General features: G+C 48.9%; 1 protein-coding gene across 6 annotated transcripts in view; it reads left to right on the forward strand.

Moving 5' to 3' along the window:
- The window catches only part of TTC23 (tetratricopeptide repeat domain 23), a 46,863-nt gene that overhangs the window by 8,304 nt on the left and 23,841 nt on the right, over positions 1 to 14,718 (forward strand). For all 6 annotated transcript variants that reach the window (XM_014592762.2, XM_014592761.2, XM_014592760.2 and 3 more), the window contains exons 4-6: positions 1,318 to 1,468; positions 2,976 to 3,101; positions 8,864 to 9,041. In XM_014592762.2, coding sequence (XP_014448248.1) covers positions 1,318 to 1,468; positions 2,976 to 3,101; positions 8,864 to 9,041 — 455 coding nt within the window. The remainder of the gene's footprint in view (positions 1 to 1,317; positions 1,469 to 2,975; positions 3,102 to 8,863; positions 9,042 to 14,718) is intronic.

The following is a 14,718-nucleotide window of genomic DNA, read 5'->3' on the forward strand; positions in this document are numbered from 1 at the left end:
GCTGTGTGGGAGTCCAACCCCCTGTCAGCCCCCCACTCCTTTTTTTAAGTTTTTTTTTTTTTTTTTATCATAGGACACTTGTGCTCCCCAGACAGAGACAGAGAGAGAAGGTGAGAGATCACCCTTCCCCAGGGGGGATGGCCACATCATAATCCCTTCTCCTCCATCCTCCTCTCAGGATTTTGGGCATGCACACACATGTACCCAGGCATGATTTGTTAAGCCTCCGGGTTTGGGACTCCCAACTGTGGCGTCAGCCATGTGGAATCCAATGCCTTAACCACTGTACCACTTGCTGGGCCAGAAGACATATTCTTTATACCCCAAGAATAGAGGGACAGAGCTAACTTCCTATTTTGACACCTTTTTAATTTTTTAAGAGAATGATTCTTGGTATAGGGCATGTGTGCTTGCCAGAGAGGGACAGAGAGACAGAAAGCAAGAAATCAGCCCCCACGAGGAATGGCCACACTGCAGTCCCTTCTCCTGCATTCTCCTCTCCGGATTTTGGGCACGCACGCACACGCGCCCGGCGTGAGTTAAGCTACGGGGTCTGGGACTCGAACTGTGATCAATTAAGTGGGAGTCCAGTGATGTAACCATTACGCCATCTGCTGGTTCCTCCATTTGTTCTTTATAATTCTCTCTCTTTTCTTTCTTTTTTTTTTTTTTTTAAGTATTTTCTAAGAATTATTCAGTTAATTTTTATCTATTATTACTATTCAATTTGACCAGAGAGAGACAAGAAGCCACCAGGTCTAGAACTCCAACCGCAGTCGACCATGTAGAAATCCAACTTCTTAACTACCCTGCCCTGCCAGTCTCTATGATTGTTTTTATTTTTTTAAAGAAGTTTTTTTTTATTTAACGGTATTTATTTTATTTATTTTTCTTCATTTATTTTCATTTGATCAGAGAAGTACAGAGTGAGAGAGAGAGAGGGAAAGTAAGAAAGCAAGCCTCCAGGTCCGGGACTCAAACCACAGTCAGCCATGTGGGTGTCTAGTGCCCTTAACCACCATGCCACCTGCCGGCCCCGGCCCCTGTAATTCTTTATAATGTATGTCCTGTCCGATTGTGGCGAGATTACCAAACTGTTCAATCCCACCTCGTTCTGTTTGTCTTATTTCTAGAAAGACCAATTGGGGGAAATATATCTTGAATCCTCAGTATAAAATGGCTCTTTGGGTGTCAATTGTCATGCCAGCGTGTCGTGGTGCCCGGATGCGTGTCCCTGCAGCACTGCCACTGTGTGGAGACCCCGTTGAATCCCACAGAGATGAAGGGGACACTGAGACCTCTTTTCCTTTGCCTTAGGGCTGTCTCTGCAAGCAAAGCAGCACGCAGAGAAGGCCAGAGACATCCTCGTCCACGCCATTGTGCCTCCCTACAATGACGACACGGACGTTTTCAGGTGTTCTGTGGAGCTTTTCCATACCCTGGGGAGAGCCTCTCTCTCCCTTCAGCAGTATCCTTTTACCGCTGTTCATTTTATTCTTTTATCTTATTTCAGTTTTTGCCATAGAGTGCACATACTTGCAGGAGAGAGAGAGACAGAGAGACAGAGAGCAAGGGAAAGTGAGAAATCACCTCCTTAAGGGGATGGCTACTTCTCAGTCCCTTCTCCTGCATTCTCCCTTTAGGACTCTGGGCACACATGCCCACGCCTGGTGTCATTTTCCTTCCTTTTTTCTTTTTTAAGAATTATTTTATTTTAGCTTTATTCATTATTCTTACTAGTTTCCAATTTGATCAGAAAGAGCAAGAGAGACAGAAGGAAAGTGAGAAAGGAAGCCACCAGGCCTGAGACTTGAACCATGGTTGGCCACGTGGGAGTCCAGCGCCACCTACTGGCCCCTCCCGGTGTAATTTTCAAGTCACCCTCGGTCTGGGATTTGAGCTGCTGTCGGCCATGTGAGAGTCCAGTGCCTTAGCCACCATGCCACCTGCTAGCCCTTTGCCTCTGTTCTTTACAAATAGAAATATAAGGGGACAGGCCAGACAGTGGCACAAAGGTGGCACCGCTGGACCCACATGGGGAAGGTTCTAAGTTCTCGTCCCAGCACCTCCCTATGGTCCAGGCCAACTGGACCTGCAGGTGGATTGTGGCGAGGGGACCCTAAGGAGGGTACTTCCACCCCCTTCCCCTGTCTCTCTCTCTGCCTCATGGAAGAAAAACAAAAGGAGGGACCACCAGGTGGAGTGGTGGTTAAGGTGCTGGACTCCCACATGGTGGACCACGGTTTGAGTCCTAGACCCAGTGGCTTGAATCTTGAGCCAGGCACATGTGTGTGCGTGCCCAAAATCCTAAGAGGGGAATGGAGGAGAAGGGATTGTGGGGTGGTCATCTACCCCGGAGGGTGATTTCTCACTTTCTCTGTCTCTCCAGTGAGCGCGTGCACCCTATAGCAGAAAGACGGAAGGAAGACAAGGGGACTTCAGAACGTTGGTGGAAAAAGAGAATTACAGTATGGGTTTACTTTGATGCAAAACAGGCTTTCAAATCCATTTTCCAGAACATGCATTTCCCATGAACTCTCTTAAAACCCTTCATACGGACAGCATAATGCGTACAGTTAATTCTCAAAGCCAAATACAAAGCAGATGAATCAGGGCCAAGAGGTGGCATAGCGCTTGAGGGACTGGACTCCCATATAGACGACCATGGTTCAAGTCCTGGGTCCGGCAGCTTGAAAATCACCCGGGGCGCGTGTGCGTGCGTGCCCAAAGTCCCAGGAGGAGAATGGAGGAGAAGGGATTGCGGCATGGCCATCCCCGCTGGGGGTGATTTCTTACTTTCCCTCTCTCTGCCTCTCTCCAGTGAGCGCATGCACCCCCATGGCCAAAACCTTTAAAAAAAAAAAAAGACAGATGACAAAGCAAGGGTGACAAGAAGGGGACGGGGGGCAAGAAGGTCCATGACTTGGGGTCCCAGAATCTACAGCCAAGGGGAACGTTTCCTGAACACAGTTCAGATTTAAGGAAGCGGCCGAGAACTTGGCAAAAGCGGAGAGACTTTCCAAGGAGCTGCTCCAGTGTGGGAGGATCATCCGGGAAGAATGGTTGGAAGTCCAGGCGCGGACCCAGCTGTCGTTCGGACAGTAAGTTCTCAGTTCGGGACCCTCCACCATGATGCTTTGCTGTAGGCTGTCTTCAGGCAGGAGGCGCTTCTCCGTGGCGCTGCGTTCCTGGCTTCTCCAGAGGCCCTTGTCCGGAAGTAAAATAGAAACACGGGCACGTCAGAACAGTCCCAGTCAAGATGCACACCGGTGACTCTTCATTCCACGTGGAATGCCCTGGTGTCCTCCTGGGGCCTTGAATTCTCTCTTTTTTTTTTAAAGAATTATTTAATTTTATTTTATTTATCTATTCATTTCTTTTTAAAATTTGACCAGAGATAGACACAGAGACAGAGAGAGAGAAGGAAAGTGAGAAAGCAAGCACCAGGTCCAAGACTCGAACTGTAGTGGGAGTGTCCAGGACCTTAACCACCGCGCCACCAGGGACCTTGAATTCTTTTTGTTTGTTTTTTAGAGAGGCTTTTGCTATAGGGCATGTGCACTCACCAGAAATACAGAGAGAGACAGAAAGTGAGAAATCACCCACCCCAGGGGGATGGCCATGCCACAATCCCTTCTCCTCCATTCTCCTCTCTAGATCTTGGGCACACACGCACATGCGTCTGGCGTGAGTTTAAGCCACTGGGTCCAGGACTCGAACTGTGGCCAGCTACTTTGGAGTCCAGCAACGTAGCCATTATGCCAACCGCCAGTCCCTGTTATTATTATTTTTAAATTCAACCAGAAAGAGACAGAGAGAGAGGGAAAGTGAGAAAACAAGCTGCCTGTTCCGGGACTCAAACCATGGTCGGCCATGTGGAAATCCAGTGCCTTTAACCCACCACGCCACCTGCCAGCCCCACCTTCCTTCTTTTCCCCCTGACAGCTCTGGTCTAAAATGCTTCCATTGATTAATTTAATGGTGAAGACCTCAAAACAAAGGGAAGCTCTTAAACGTATCTGCATCCCTGATCATGAGAGGACTGTTCTCCTAGCACCAAAGAAACCCAGCTGCCAGGATGTTAAGAGAAGGCTGTGGGTGGGCCAGCAGGTGGCTTAGTGCTTAAGGTGCTGGACTTCTGTATGGTCGACCACGGTTCAAGTCCCAGACCCGGCAGCTTGGAACTCATTGCGAGCGTGTGTGCGTGCGTGCCCAAAATCCTGAGGGGAGAAGGAAGGAAAAGGGATAGTGGCATGGCCATTCCCCCGAGGGGGTTGATTTCTCGCGTTCTGTCTCTTTGTCTCTCTGGCAAGAGCACACGTCCCCTAGTAAAAATCTCTCTTAAAAAGAGAGAGAGAGAGAAGACAGTGGAGGAGGTGGTGGGTCTTAGGTAGTATCTTTTCTTTTTAATAATTATTTTATTTATTTTATTTTATTTTTTTCACATGAGTTTTGCCACAGAAAGACAGAGAGATAGAGGGAGAGTGAGAAAGTAAGCCACCAGGTCCGGGACTCAAACTGGGGTTGGCCATGTGGGAATTCCAGCGCCTCAACCACCACGCCACCTGCTGGCCCCTTTAGGTAGTGTCTTGATCCCTTCCCGAGGACTAAGCCCACACCTGTTCCCCAGACTATCAAGGTAACAGAGTATGCCCTTCTTTGGAAGGATGGGTGGGGGGAGGCGAGGGGGAGAGGGTGGAGATAGGTCTGTTCTAGAAGAGGCACACACACACGCACACATACACATCTGGCACGTTTACCAAGCCACTGGGTGGAGGACTTGAACTATGAAGGTGGCCACATGGGATCCAGCTGCCCTAACCACCACGCCACTGGCTAGCTCAAGAATGGCTCAAGATATTTAAAGACTGGGGCCAGCATTTAGTATGATGGTTAAGGTGCTGGACTCCCACATGGCGGTTCGAGTTCTGGACCTGGTGGCTTGACAGTCACTCTGGGTGCGTGTGCGTGTGAGCTCAAAATCCCGAGAGGAGAATGGAGGAGAAGGGATTGCAGCATGGCCATCCTCTGGGGAGGTGGGGATTTCTCACTTTCCCTCTCTTTGTCTCTGTTTCTCAACAGTGAGTACATGCACCTTATGGCAAAAACGTCTTCTTAAAAAATGGTTTTAAAAAGACCAATAAGGGGACCGGCGTGTGGTGTGGTGGTTAAGGTGTTGGACTCTCCCACATGACTGACCACGATTGGAGCCCTTGACCTGGTGGCTTACTTTTACACGTTCTCTCTCTCTCTCTCTCTCTCTCTGTCTGGTCAAATTAAGAATTAAACGCATTGGGACCAGCAGGTGGTGTGGTGGGTGGTGAAGGCGCTGGACACTCGCACTTGGCCAGCCGCGGTTCGAGTCCCAGACCTGGTGGCTTGTTTTTTCACTTTCCTTCTCTCTGTGTGTCTTTCTCCAGTCAAATGAAAAGAGATGAATGAATATATACAATTAAATAATTTTAAATAAAACAATTTTTACAAAAAAGAATTAATCAATGGATAAAGTTAGATAAATAATTCCAAAAAAAGAAAGACCAATAATGTCAAGTGTGGGGAAGGACAGGTCTCTCTCCAATGCTGCTGTGTATAATTGATGTGCTACAGCTAAGAAAACTCTTTGGCATTCTCTATCAAAATTCACCATCTTCGGGACCAGCAGTTAGCGTAATGGCTATGTCACTGGACTCCCATGTAGTCAACTGTGGTTCGAGTACCGGACCCAGTGGCTTAAACTCACACCGGGCGCGTGTGCATGCGTGCCCAAGATCCCGAGAGGAGAATGGAGGAGAAGGGTTTGTGGCGTGGCCATCCCGCCCCTGGGGGGTGGTTTCTCGCTTTCTGTCTCTGTCTGGCTAGCGCAGATGCCTACAGCAAAAACCTCTCCAAAAAAAAAAAAAAAAGGGTTATAAAGTGATCTGGAAGTCTTCCCAGTCCAGAATCTCTTCCTGCCCAGAATTAGATCTCCTACCTTGTAAAACAGGAAATGAACAAGTCAGAGGTCCAAGATAGGACATTTGTTGAATCTGTCGGGACTTGACTAATGGATTAGAACTAATGGATTAGAACTAATGGATTAGCGCTTTTAAGAGCGCTTTCCAAACGCGCAGTACCAAGTCCTGCCAGCAGGTGGCGGGCGCGGCACGTGTCTACGCTGAACACCCACCAGGACCAAGCCAGGGTTCCAGGCAGTCCTGCAAAGGCCCCTGAGGGTTGAGCGGGGTGGTTTCCAACTTGGCCTCTTCCTTTCCTCCCGCTGAGGTCCTCGCTGGAACGTGCCTTGTGTACACTGCACGAGTTTCCTTCCATGGCTTTGAGTTAACTGCGCCCAAACGGATCCGCTTTAGAAAGTAACAAGCTTTCGGTTCTGGTCTGTGGTTCCCTCCCGTTGGCTTGTTTTATTTTTAGTTTCTGGCTTCATCTTGGAGGTGAAGGTGGGATCGTTTCTCAGGCAGCTTGGTTGGATTTATGTCCATCTTGAAAGGCCCTCGTTTAGGTCTCTCTTCCTCCGCCCGCCTCTCCTTTTTTGGTGCCTCTGGGGCCAGGCTGCAGCCGTCCTCCTGGGGCTGACGGAGCCACCAGCCGGTGACGCACCGGAGCCGGGGTGCTTCACGCCGTCATAAGTTACTATCTTTGGAAAGTGAATCCAAATCCTATGTTCCTGTGTGCACAGTTACAGTAGGGGTCCTCAAAAATTCATGGGAGGAGGCTGGCAGGTGGCGGGAGAGTTAAGGCCCTGGACTCCCAGTGGCGACTCTGGTTCGAGTCCTGGACCTGGCAGTTTGCTTTCTTACTTTCTCTCTCCTTCTCTCATTTACTCGCTGTTGGGGCACATGCCCTATAGCAAATTAAATAATAATAACAATAATAACAAAATTGGGGCTGGCAGGGGGCATGGTGGTTAAGGATGCTGGACTCCCACATGGCCAACTGTGGTTCAAGTCCCAGACCTGAAGGCTTGCTTTCTCACTTTCTCTCTCTCTTTGTTCCTCTCTGGTCAAATTTAAATAAATACATAAAGTTACAAAACACGGTAAATAAAATAATAAATAACTAAATATAAAAGAAAGCAAAATAATAATACTAATAAATTAAATTAAATCATTGTTTTATTTTTGGAGAGGTTTTTGCTATAGGGCATGTACACTCGCCAGAAAGACAGAGAGAGACAGAGAGACAGAGAGTGAGAAATCACCCCCTGGGGTGATGGCCACGCCGCAATCCCTTCTCCTCCATTCCCCTCTCAGGATCTTGGGCATGCACGCACACGCACCCAGCGTGAGTTTAAGCCACCGGGTCCGGGACTCAAACCACAGTCGACTACATGGGAGTCCAGCGACATAGCCGTTATGCCAACTGCTGGTCCCAAAACACGAATAATTTTATTTGATCTTGCCTTTTATGTGAATAGGGTGTTCTCAGTGAGTTTCAGAAGGTCCACTGTGGGTTGGCTTCACAGCTTCCATTTCCCACTGTCATGTTAGCACCAGGACCCTGTGTTCGTAAGGAATGGCAAGTTAGAGGGATGAGGGGTAGAATTTGCTTCATTCTTCTTTTTTTTTTTTTAACTTTATTTATTCATTTACTTACTTACTTACTTATTCATTAAAATTTATTCATTCATTTATTTTTATTGTTGTTGTTATTTTTTAATTTGACCACAGAGAGACAGAGAAAGTGAGAAAGCAAGCCACCAGGTCCAGGACTCGAACCATAGATCGCCATGTGGGAGTGTCCAGTGCCTTAACCACCATGCAAATTATGCCAACATAGCTCTGTGTCAGCCTGGTCAGGTGTTTTATGAATGGTAGTTCGTTTGGTCTTCGCAATCACCCGATGATATGAACACTGCCATTATCCGCGCTCTACAGAGGAGGGGACTGTTGAGCGATCTGAAGGCCGTCCGTCTGGTGAGTGTAGACCCAGGACTTACCCTCCCTGGTGACTCCAGGACCCAGCCTGTTGACCACTGCGCTGCTGCCACTTGGAGGAGAAGTTTAGCTGGCGAGAAAATGGATTTGGACCCCAAGAGTCAGAGGGTCAAACTTCAACTGCCAGACCCTCTATGTTTTTAGTATTTTCTATTTAGTTATTATTATTATTTTTTAAGATTTTTGCCATAGGGCACATGCGCTCACTAGAGAGAGAGAGAGAGAGATCATGAAAGGGAGGGACCAGCAGTTAGTGTAATGGCTATGCCAGTGGACTCTCATGTAGTTGACCGTGGTTCGCGTCGCGGACCCGGTGGCTTAAACTCACACTGGGCGCATGTGCGTGCATTCTCAAGATCCCAAGAGGAGAATGGAGGAGAAGGGATTGCGGCATGGCCATCGCCCCTGGGGGGTGATTTCTCGCTTTCTATCTCTCTGTCTCTCTCTGTCTGTCTGGCGAGCGCATGCACCCTATAGCAAAAACCTCTCCAAAAATAAAAAAATTAAAAAGATCATGAAAGAGAAAGTGAGAAATCACCCCCCTCCCAGGGGTTATGGCCATCCCTTCTCCTCTACTCTCCTACTGGGATGTTGGGCATGTGTACACACGTGCCCAGCTTGAGTTTCAAGCCACTGGATCTGGGACTTGAACCATGGTCAGCTGTGTGGGAGTCCAGCGCCTTCACCACTGGCCCCCTATTTAAATTTTTTTTTTCAAGAATTATTTTATTTAACTTTATTTATATATTTATTTTCATCTGACCACAGAGGGACAGACTAAGAAAGAGAGAGAGGAAAAGTGAGAAAGCAAGGTGCCAGTTCCAGGACTCGAACCATGGTCGGCCATGTGGGAGCCCAGCACCCGTCACCACCAAGCCCCCTGCCAGCCCCTATTGAATTATTCTGAAAATAATCCCTTTGGGTTTTTTTAGAGTGTGTCAAGGCCAGAAGAAATCAAAAGAAGCTTTGCCCCACTACCAAGAGGCTTTGGAATGTGTCCAGACCAGCAAAGGGGACAAGAGTCGGGAGTGCGTGCCGGTTTTGAGGGAACTAGCGGGTGCGGAGCAAGCCCTGGGGTCCCACGACACAGCCATCGACCATCTGTCACAGGTGAGCCACACCCTCTGGCCACTCACGCTGCCCTAGACCCGCGGCCTTCATGACACAGGTGGGGGGGCAGGTGTTCGGCCTGCTGCCGGTCAGTGTCAGCCACTTGGATTTATTGACCGCACTTACTAAGCCATCTAGTTAACACTCCCCTTTTCTTTAGAAGATTTACCTAGCCAGGGGACCAGCAGTTAGCGTAATGGCTATGTTGCTGGACTCCCACGGTGTTGACCGCGGTTCGTGTCCCGGACCTGGTGGCTTAAAACTCACGCCGGGCTCATCTGCGTGCATGCCCAAGATCCCGAGAGGAGGATGGAGGAGAAGGGATTGCGATGTGGCCATCCCCCCTGGGGGGTGATTTCTCGCTTTCTGTCTCTCTGTCTCTCTCTGTCTGGCAAGCACACACGCCCTATAGCAAAAACCTCTCCAAAAAAAAAAAAAGAAGATTCACTGAGCCAGCAGGTGGCATAGTGGTTAAGACGCTGGACTCCCACATGTGTGACTGCTGTTTGAGTACTGGACCCGGCGCGTGTACATGCGTGCCCAAAATCCCAGGAGGAGAATGGAGAAGGGACTGTGGCATGGCCACCCCCCCGGGGAGGGGGTGATTTCTCACTTTCTGTCTCTCTGTCTCTCTCTCTCTGTCTCTCCAGCAATCACCCATACCCTAGAGCAAAAATCTCTCTCTGGAAAAAAAAAAAAACTAAGATACTGGAAGGTGGGATCAGCAGTTAACATAATGACTATGTCACTGGACTCCCATGTAGTTGACCGTGGTTCGAGTCCTGGACCTGGTGACTTAAACTCACACCGGGCGTGTGTGTGTGCGTGCCCAAGATCCCAAGAGGAGAATGGAGGAGAAGGGATTGCAGCGTGACCATCCCCCCTGGAGGGTGATTTCTAACCTTCTGTCTCTCTGTTTCTCTCTGTCTTTCTGGCGAGCACATGCGCCCTATAGCAAAAACCTCTCAAAAAAAATTTAAAAAGATACTGGAAGGTACAGAGTGGCCACAGCTCAAGAGAACCCCTGCCTCAAAGCTATTTATTAAGTACACACAAAGAGGTTTTGTCATTTTTTTTTGTTCCCTGTTGATTATCACTCTTCATTCCTTTGGCGTGAGAGAAGCATCCATAGAGAAAAGACCTTTTATTTCCTGCCGAATGTAGGAAAGTTCCAGAGTATTTTAGGAACTAACCCATTAAAACAGAATCGCAGCCAAGCACCGGGAAGACGGCTGTCATCGGCCCCGTCCCTCCCTCTGCCACCGGGGTCTGTGAGAACACCATGCAAGTACGATGGCTTCTGAAGCTCCCCGTGACAGATCTGGCCATAGAATCCCACTTCCCTACCCAAAAGAAAAGCCACAGGATTTCATTTACGGGGGTGTATATGTTCACGGGCGTGTGTATTCAAGGGGGATAAATTAACATTCTCCTCGCTCGGGTTGCTTTTTCGCATCTCCGACAAACACTCGAATTGCATATCTCTATTAGTTTTCAGGCCAGTTTTCCCACACGGTAGTTTGCAAATTCAAGGCTTTTTTTTTAAAAAAGAATGATTTATTTAGGGGCCAGCAGGTGGCATAGTCGTAAAGGTGCATTCACTGGAGAGAGATACAGAGAGAAAGAGGGAAGTAAGAAGGCCTCCCCTTCTCCTCCTTCCTCCTGTTGGGGTTTTGGGCACGCACACGCACGTGCCCGGCATGACTTTTAAGATGCTGGGTCCAGGCCTAGAACCGTGTCCTCACCCATATGGGATCCAGTGCCTTAACCACCATGCCACCTGCTGGCTATGTCGCTGGACTCCCATGTAGTCGACCACAGTTCGAGTCTGGACCCAGTGGCTTAAACTCACACCGGGTGCGTGTGCGTGCGTGCCCAAGAACCCGAGAGGAGAATGGAGGAGAAGGGATTGTGGCATGGCCATCCCCCCTGGGGGGGTCATTTCTTGCTTTCTGTCTCTCTGTCTCTCTTTGTCTTTCTGGCAAACGCATGTGCCCTATAGCAAAAAATCTAGTTTGATTTTAAGACAACATACTTGCAACCAGGAGAAGAAAAACAAGCTCCTGACCCTCTACTTGGGTGCTGCTCCTTACAGGGAGTAGGGAGTTTTCTCCCAAACCTTCGCAGGAGCTAAAATTGACCACTGGAGAGCTGCCACTGAAGGATTTTCTCTATTAAAAGAAACTAGCTTAGTTCAGGGCTCGCAGAACTGAGTTTCCCAAAGCTCTCTGCCCCAGTGACTTCCCGTTCCCCCTAATCCCCCCTGGGATCCCCAGCTCCATCTATTTCTTCACCAAGGCTGCCCAGCTGCCCCGGGTCCCCTTGCTGTCCCCAGTGGGCAGAGAAGGGAGGGAAAGGGAGTGGGCATCTCAGCCACCCTGCCACGTGCCCCTGTTGCATAAGGGCGTCAGCTCAAAGCCAAGGACGGAGTGGCCGGCTTTGGCAGGGCTGAGAGGAAACGCTAGACAGCTTCGCAAGTGGTCAGTTATGAAAGAAACACGGCTAGGGGGAGCTCACAATTACACGTGGACATGAGCCTCTGTGGACCTAGGGCATGAACGCATGGAAGCAGAAATGCAGACCCTTGGTGGGAGACCTTCAATGCTGGCTTTATCCACCATCCAGTTTTTCTTGCCGCCCTGGAGTCCCTCAAAAAATGATTGAGTAGGGACCAGCAGTTAGCATAATGGCTATGTTGCTGAACTCCCACATAGTCAACCGCGGTTCAAGTCCCGGACCTGGTGGCTTAAACTCACACCGGGTGCATGTGTGTGCGTGCCCAAGATCCCAAGAGAAGAATGGAGGAGAAGGGATTGTGGCGTGACCATCTCCCCTGGGGGATGATTTCTCATGGGAGTCCAGCGACACAGTCATTATGCGCTAACTGCTGGTCTCTCTTGCCAGGGTTTTAAGTTGAGTGTTCATATGAAGGGATCTGCCTGCTCAAATAGGAGTACTCTCACCCAGGCCAGCCAGTGGTGTGGTGGTGAAGGCCACTGGATCGCACATGGCTGACTACACCATTCAAGTCCTGGACACGGTGACCTGAAAAATATACTAGGTACATGTGCGTGCGTGCCCAAGATCCCAAGAGGAGAATGGAGTAGAAGGGACTGCGGCATGGCCTTCCCCCGGAGGATTGATTTCTCTCTTTCCATCTCTGTCTCTCTCTGTCTGGCGAGCACACACGCCCTATAGCAAAAAGAAAAGAGGGATGGAGTAATGGTTACATTACTGGACTTCCAGTGACCACAGTTCAAGTCCTGGACCAGGCGACTTATAACTCACGCCAGGCGCGTGTGTGTGCATGCCCAGAATCTCAAGAGGATAATAGAGGAGAAAGGATTGCAGTGTGGCCATCCTCCCGGGAGTGATTTCTCACTTCCTGTTGCTGTCTGTCTCTCTGGAAAGTACGCACACCGTGTAGCAAACACTTCTCAAAAAAAAAAAGAAAAAGAAAAAAAAAAAAGAAATACTCTCATCTTTTTCACTAGTCATCAGGCTTGCTTTTCAAGAAATATTACACATTTCGCAACTCCAAGGGGACAGGCCCATTGAGATAAGAGTCAGCCAACTTCGGCTCTGGCTGCATCTGGGAACAGCTGGATCGGGGCTGAGCATTCAGCCGTGTCTCCTAGAAACACAGGGGGCGCCAGAGTGGAACAGCGGGTCCATTCCCCAGCCCAGGCTGAAGTGGTCGGTCTTGTGAATGCGTTTTTTCAATGAATGACCTTGTTCAATATGGGAGGTGAGTGTTCATGTGTTTTTAACCCAGTCCAACAAGCTGACAGGCCAGGAGATTCGGGGATATTCAACATTCCTCCTCAGTTTCAAGATGACAGTCAAGGGTGCCGGCGTGTGGTGGGGGGATCAGGGCATTGGACTCCCACGTGACTGACTGCAGTTCAAGTCCCGGACCTGACAGCTTGCTTTCTCACTGTCCCTCTGTCACTCTCTGGTTAAATTTTTTTCTTTTTAAGAATTATTTTATTTTGGGACCAGCAGTTAGCATAATGGCTATGTCGCTAGACTCCCACGTAGTCGACCACGCTTCGAGTCCCAGACCCGGTGGCTTAAACTCATGCCTGGCGCATGTGCGTGCGTGCCCAAGATCCTGAGAGGAGAAAGGAGGAGAAGGGATTGTGGCGTGGTCATCCCCCGTGGGGGGTGATTTCTCGCTTTCTGTCTCTCTCACTCTGTCTTTCTGGCGTGTGCGCCCTATAGCAAAAACCTCTCCAAAAAAAAATTATTATTATTATTTTATTTAACATTTATTTATTTATTTATTCATTTCTTTTCACTTGACCAGAGAGGGACAGAGAGAGAGAGAAAGAGAAAGTGAGAAATCAAGCCACCAGGTCTGGGATTTGAACCACAGTCGGTCACGTGGGAGTCTAGCACCTTTAACTACCACGCCATCTGCCAGCCCTTCTCTGGTCAAATTGTTTAAAAATAATAATAATGATAAGTAAAATTAAATAAATAATTCTAAAATATAAAAGATGGCAGTTGATAAATATATAAACCATAAGATATTGAAAACGATTGGGACTAGCAATTTGTGTAATGGCTATGTCGCTGGACTCTCATGTAGTCAACTGTGGTTCAAGTCCTGGACAAGGTGGCTTAAACTCACGCCGGGTGCGTGTGCGTGCGTGCCCAAGATTCTGAGAGGAGAATGGAGGAGAAGGGATTGTAGTGTGGCCATCCCCCCTGGGGGGGGTTACTTCTCACTTTCTGTCTCTCTGTCTCTCTCTGTCTTTTTGGCGAGCGCATGCACCCTATAGCAAAAAGCTCTAAAAAAAAAAAAAAAAAAACAGAAAAAGATGGAAAATGATGAAGGATGTGAAGGGAAACAGGAGCCCTGGGGGGATTAATAAATAATGAGGAGAAAGAATCTGGTGTGGTCAAATTGCAGATCCCCTGTGGGGCCCATTACGAGACTCCCTGCAGAAAGCCAGGAAAGGCAAGCAGGACTTCAGGGAAACAGGTCCACTCCCACCTGCTGAGTGTACTAAAGGACCCACGGAAGATTTTGTTTGCGGGACCAGCAGATGGCGTAATGCTTACATCGCAGGACTCCCACATGGCTGACTGCAGTTCAAGTCCCGGACCCAGAGACTTGACACTCACATCAGACATGTGTGTGCACGCTCAAAATCCTGAGAGGGGAACGGAGGAGAAGGGATTACTGCGTAGCCATCTTCTCTTTCTGTCTCTGTCTCTGTCTCTCCAGCAAGTGCATGCATGCGCCCTCTAGCAAAAATCTCTCTTAAAAAACAATTATGTTTGGAATACTCTCTGACTTCAAAAAGAAACTCGAAAATCAACAGTGCCATGGGGTTTCCATCTTCCTACAAATTAGTTTTCCTACTCAGTGTTGTTTTTTAAATGTAACCATGCTGGGGCCAGCAGGTGGCATGGTGGTGAAGGCGCTTGACGCCCACATGGCTGACCATAGTTCAAGACTCAGACCTGGGAACCAGCAGTTAGCATAATGGCTATGTCGCTGGACTCCCACGTAGTCGACCGCGGTTCGCATCCCAGACCCGGTGGCTTAGAATTCACGCCGGGCGCGTGTGCGTGTGTGCCCAAGATCCCGAGAGGAGAAGGAATTGCGGCGTGGCCATCCCCCCTGGGGGGTGACTTCTCGCTTTCTGTCTCTCTGTCTCTCTCT

The sequence above is a fragment of the Tupaia chinensis genome, unplaced genomic scaffold, assembly GCF_000334495.1.
Source record: "Tupaia chinensis unplaced genomic scaffold, TupChi_1.0 Scaffold138490_1, whole genome shotgun sequence".
NCBI classification, from domain to species: domain Eukaryota; kingdom Metazoa; phylum Chordata; class Mammalia; order Scandentia; family Tupaiidae; genus Tupaia; species Tupaia belangeri.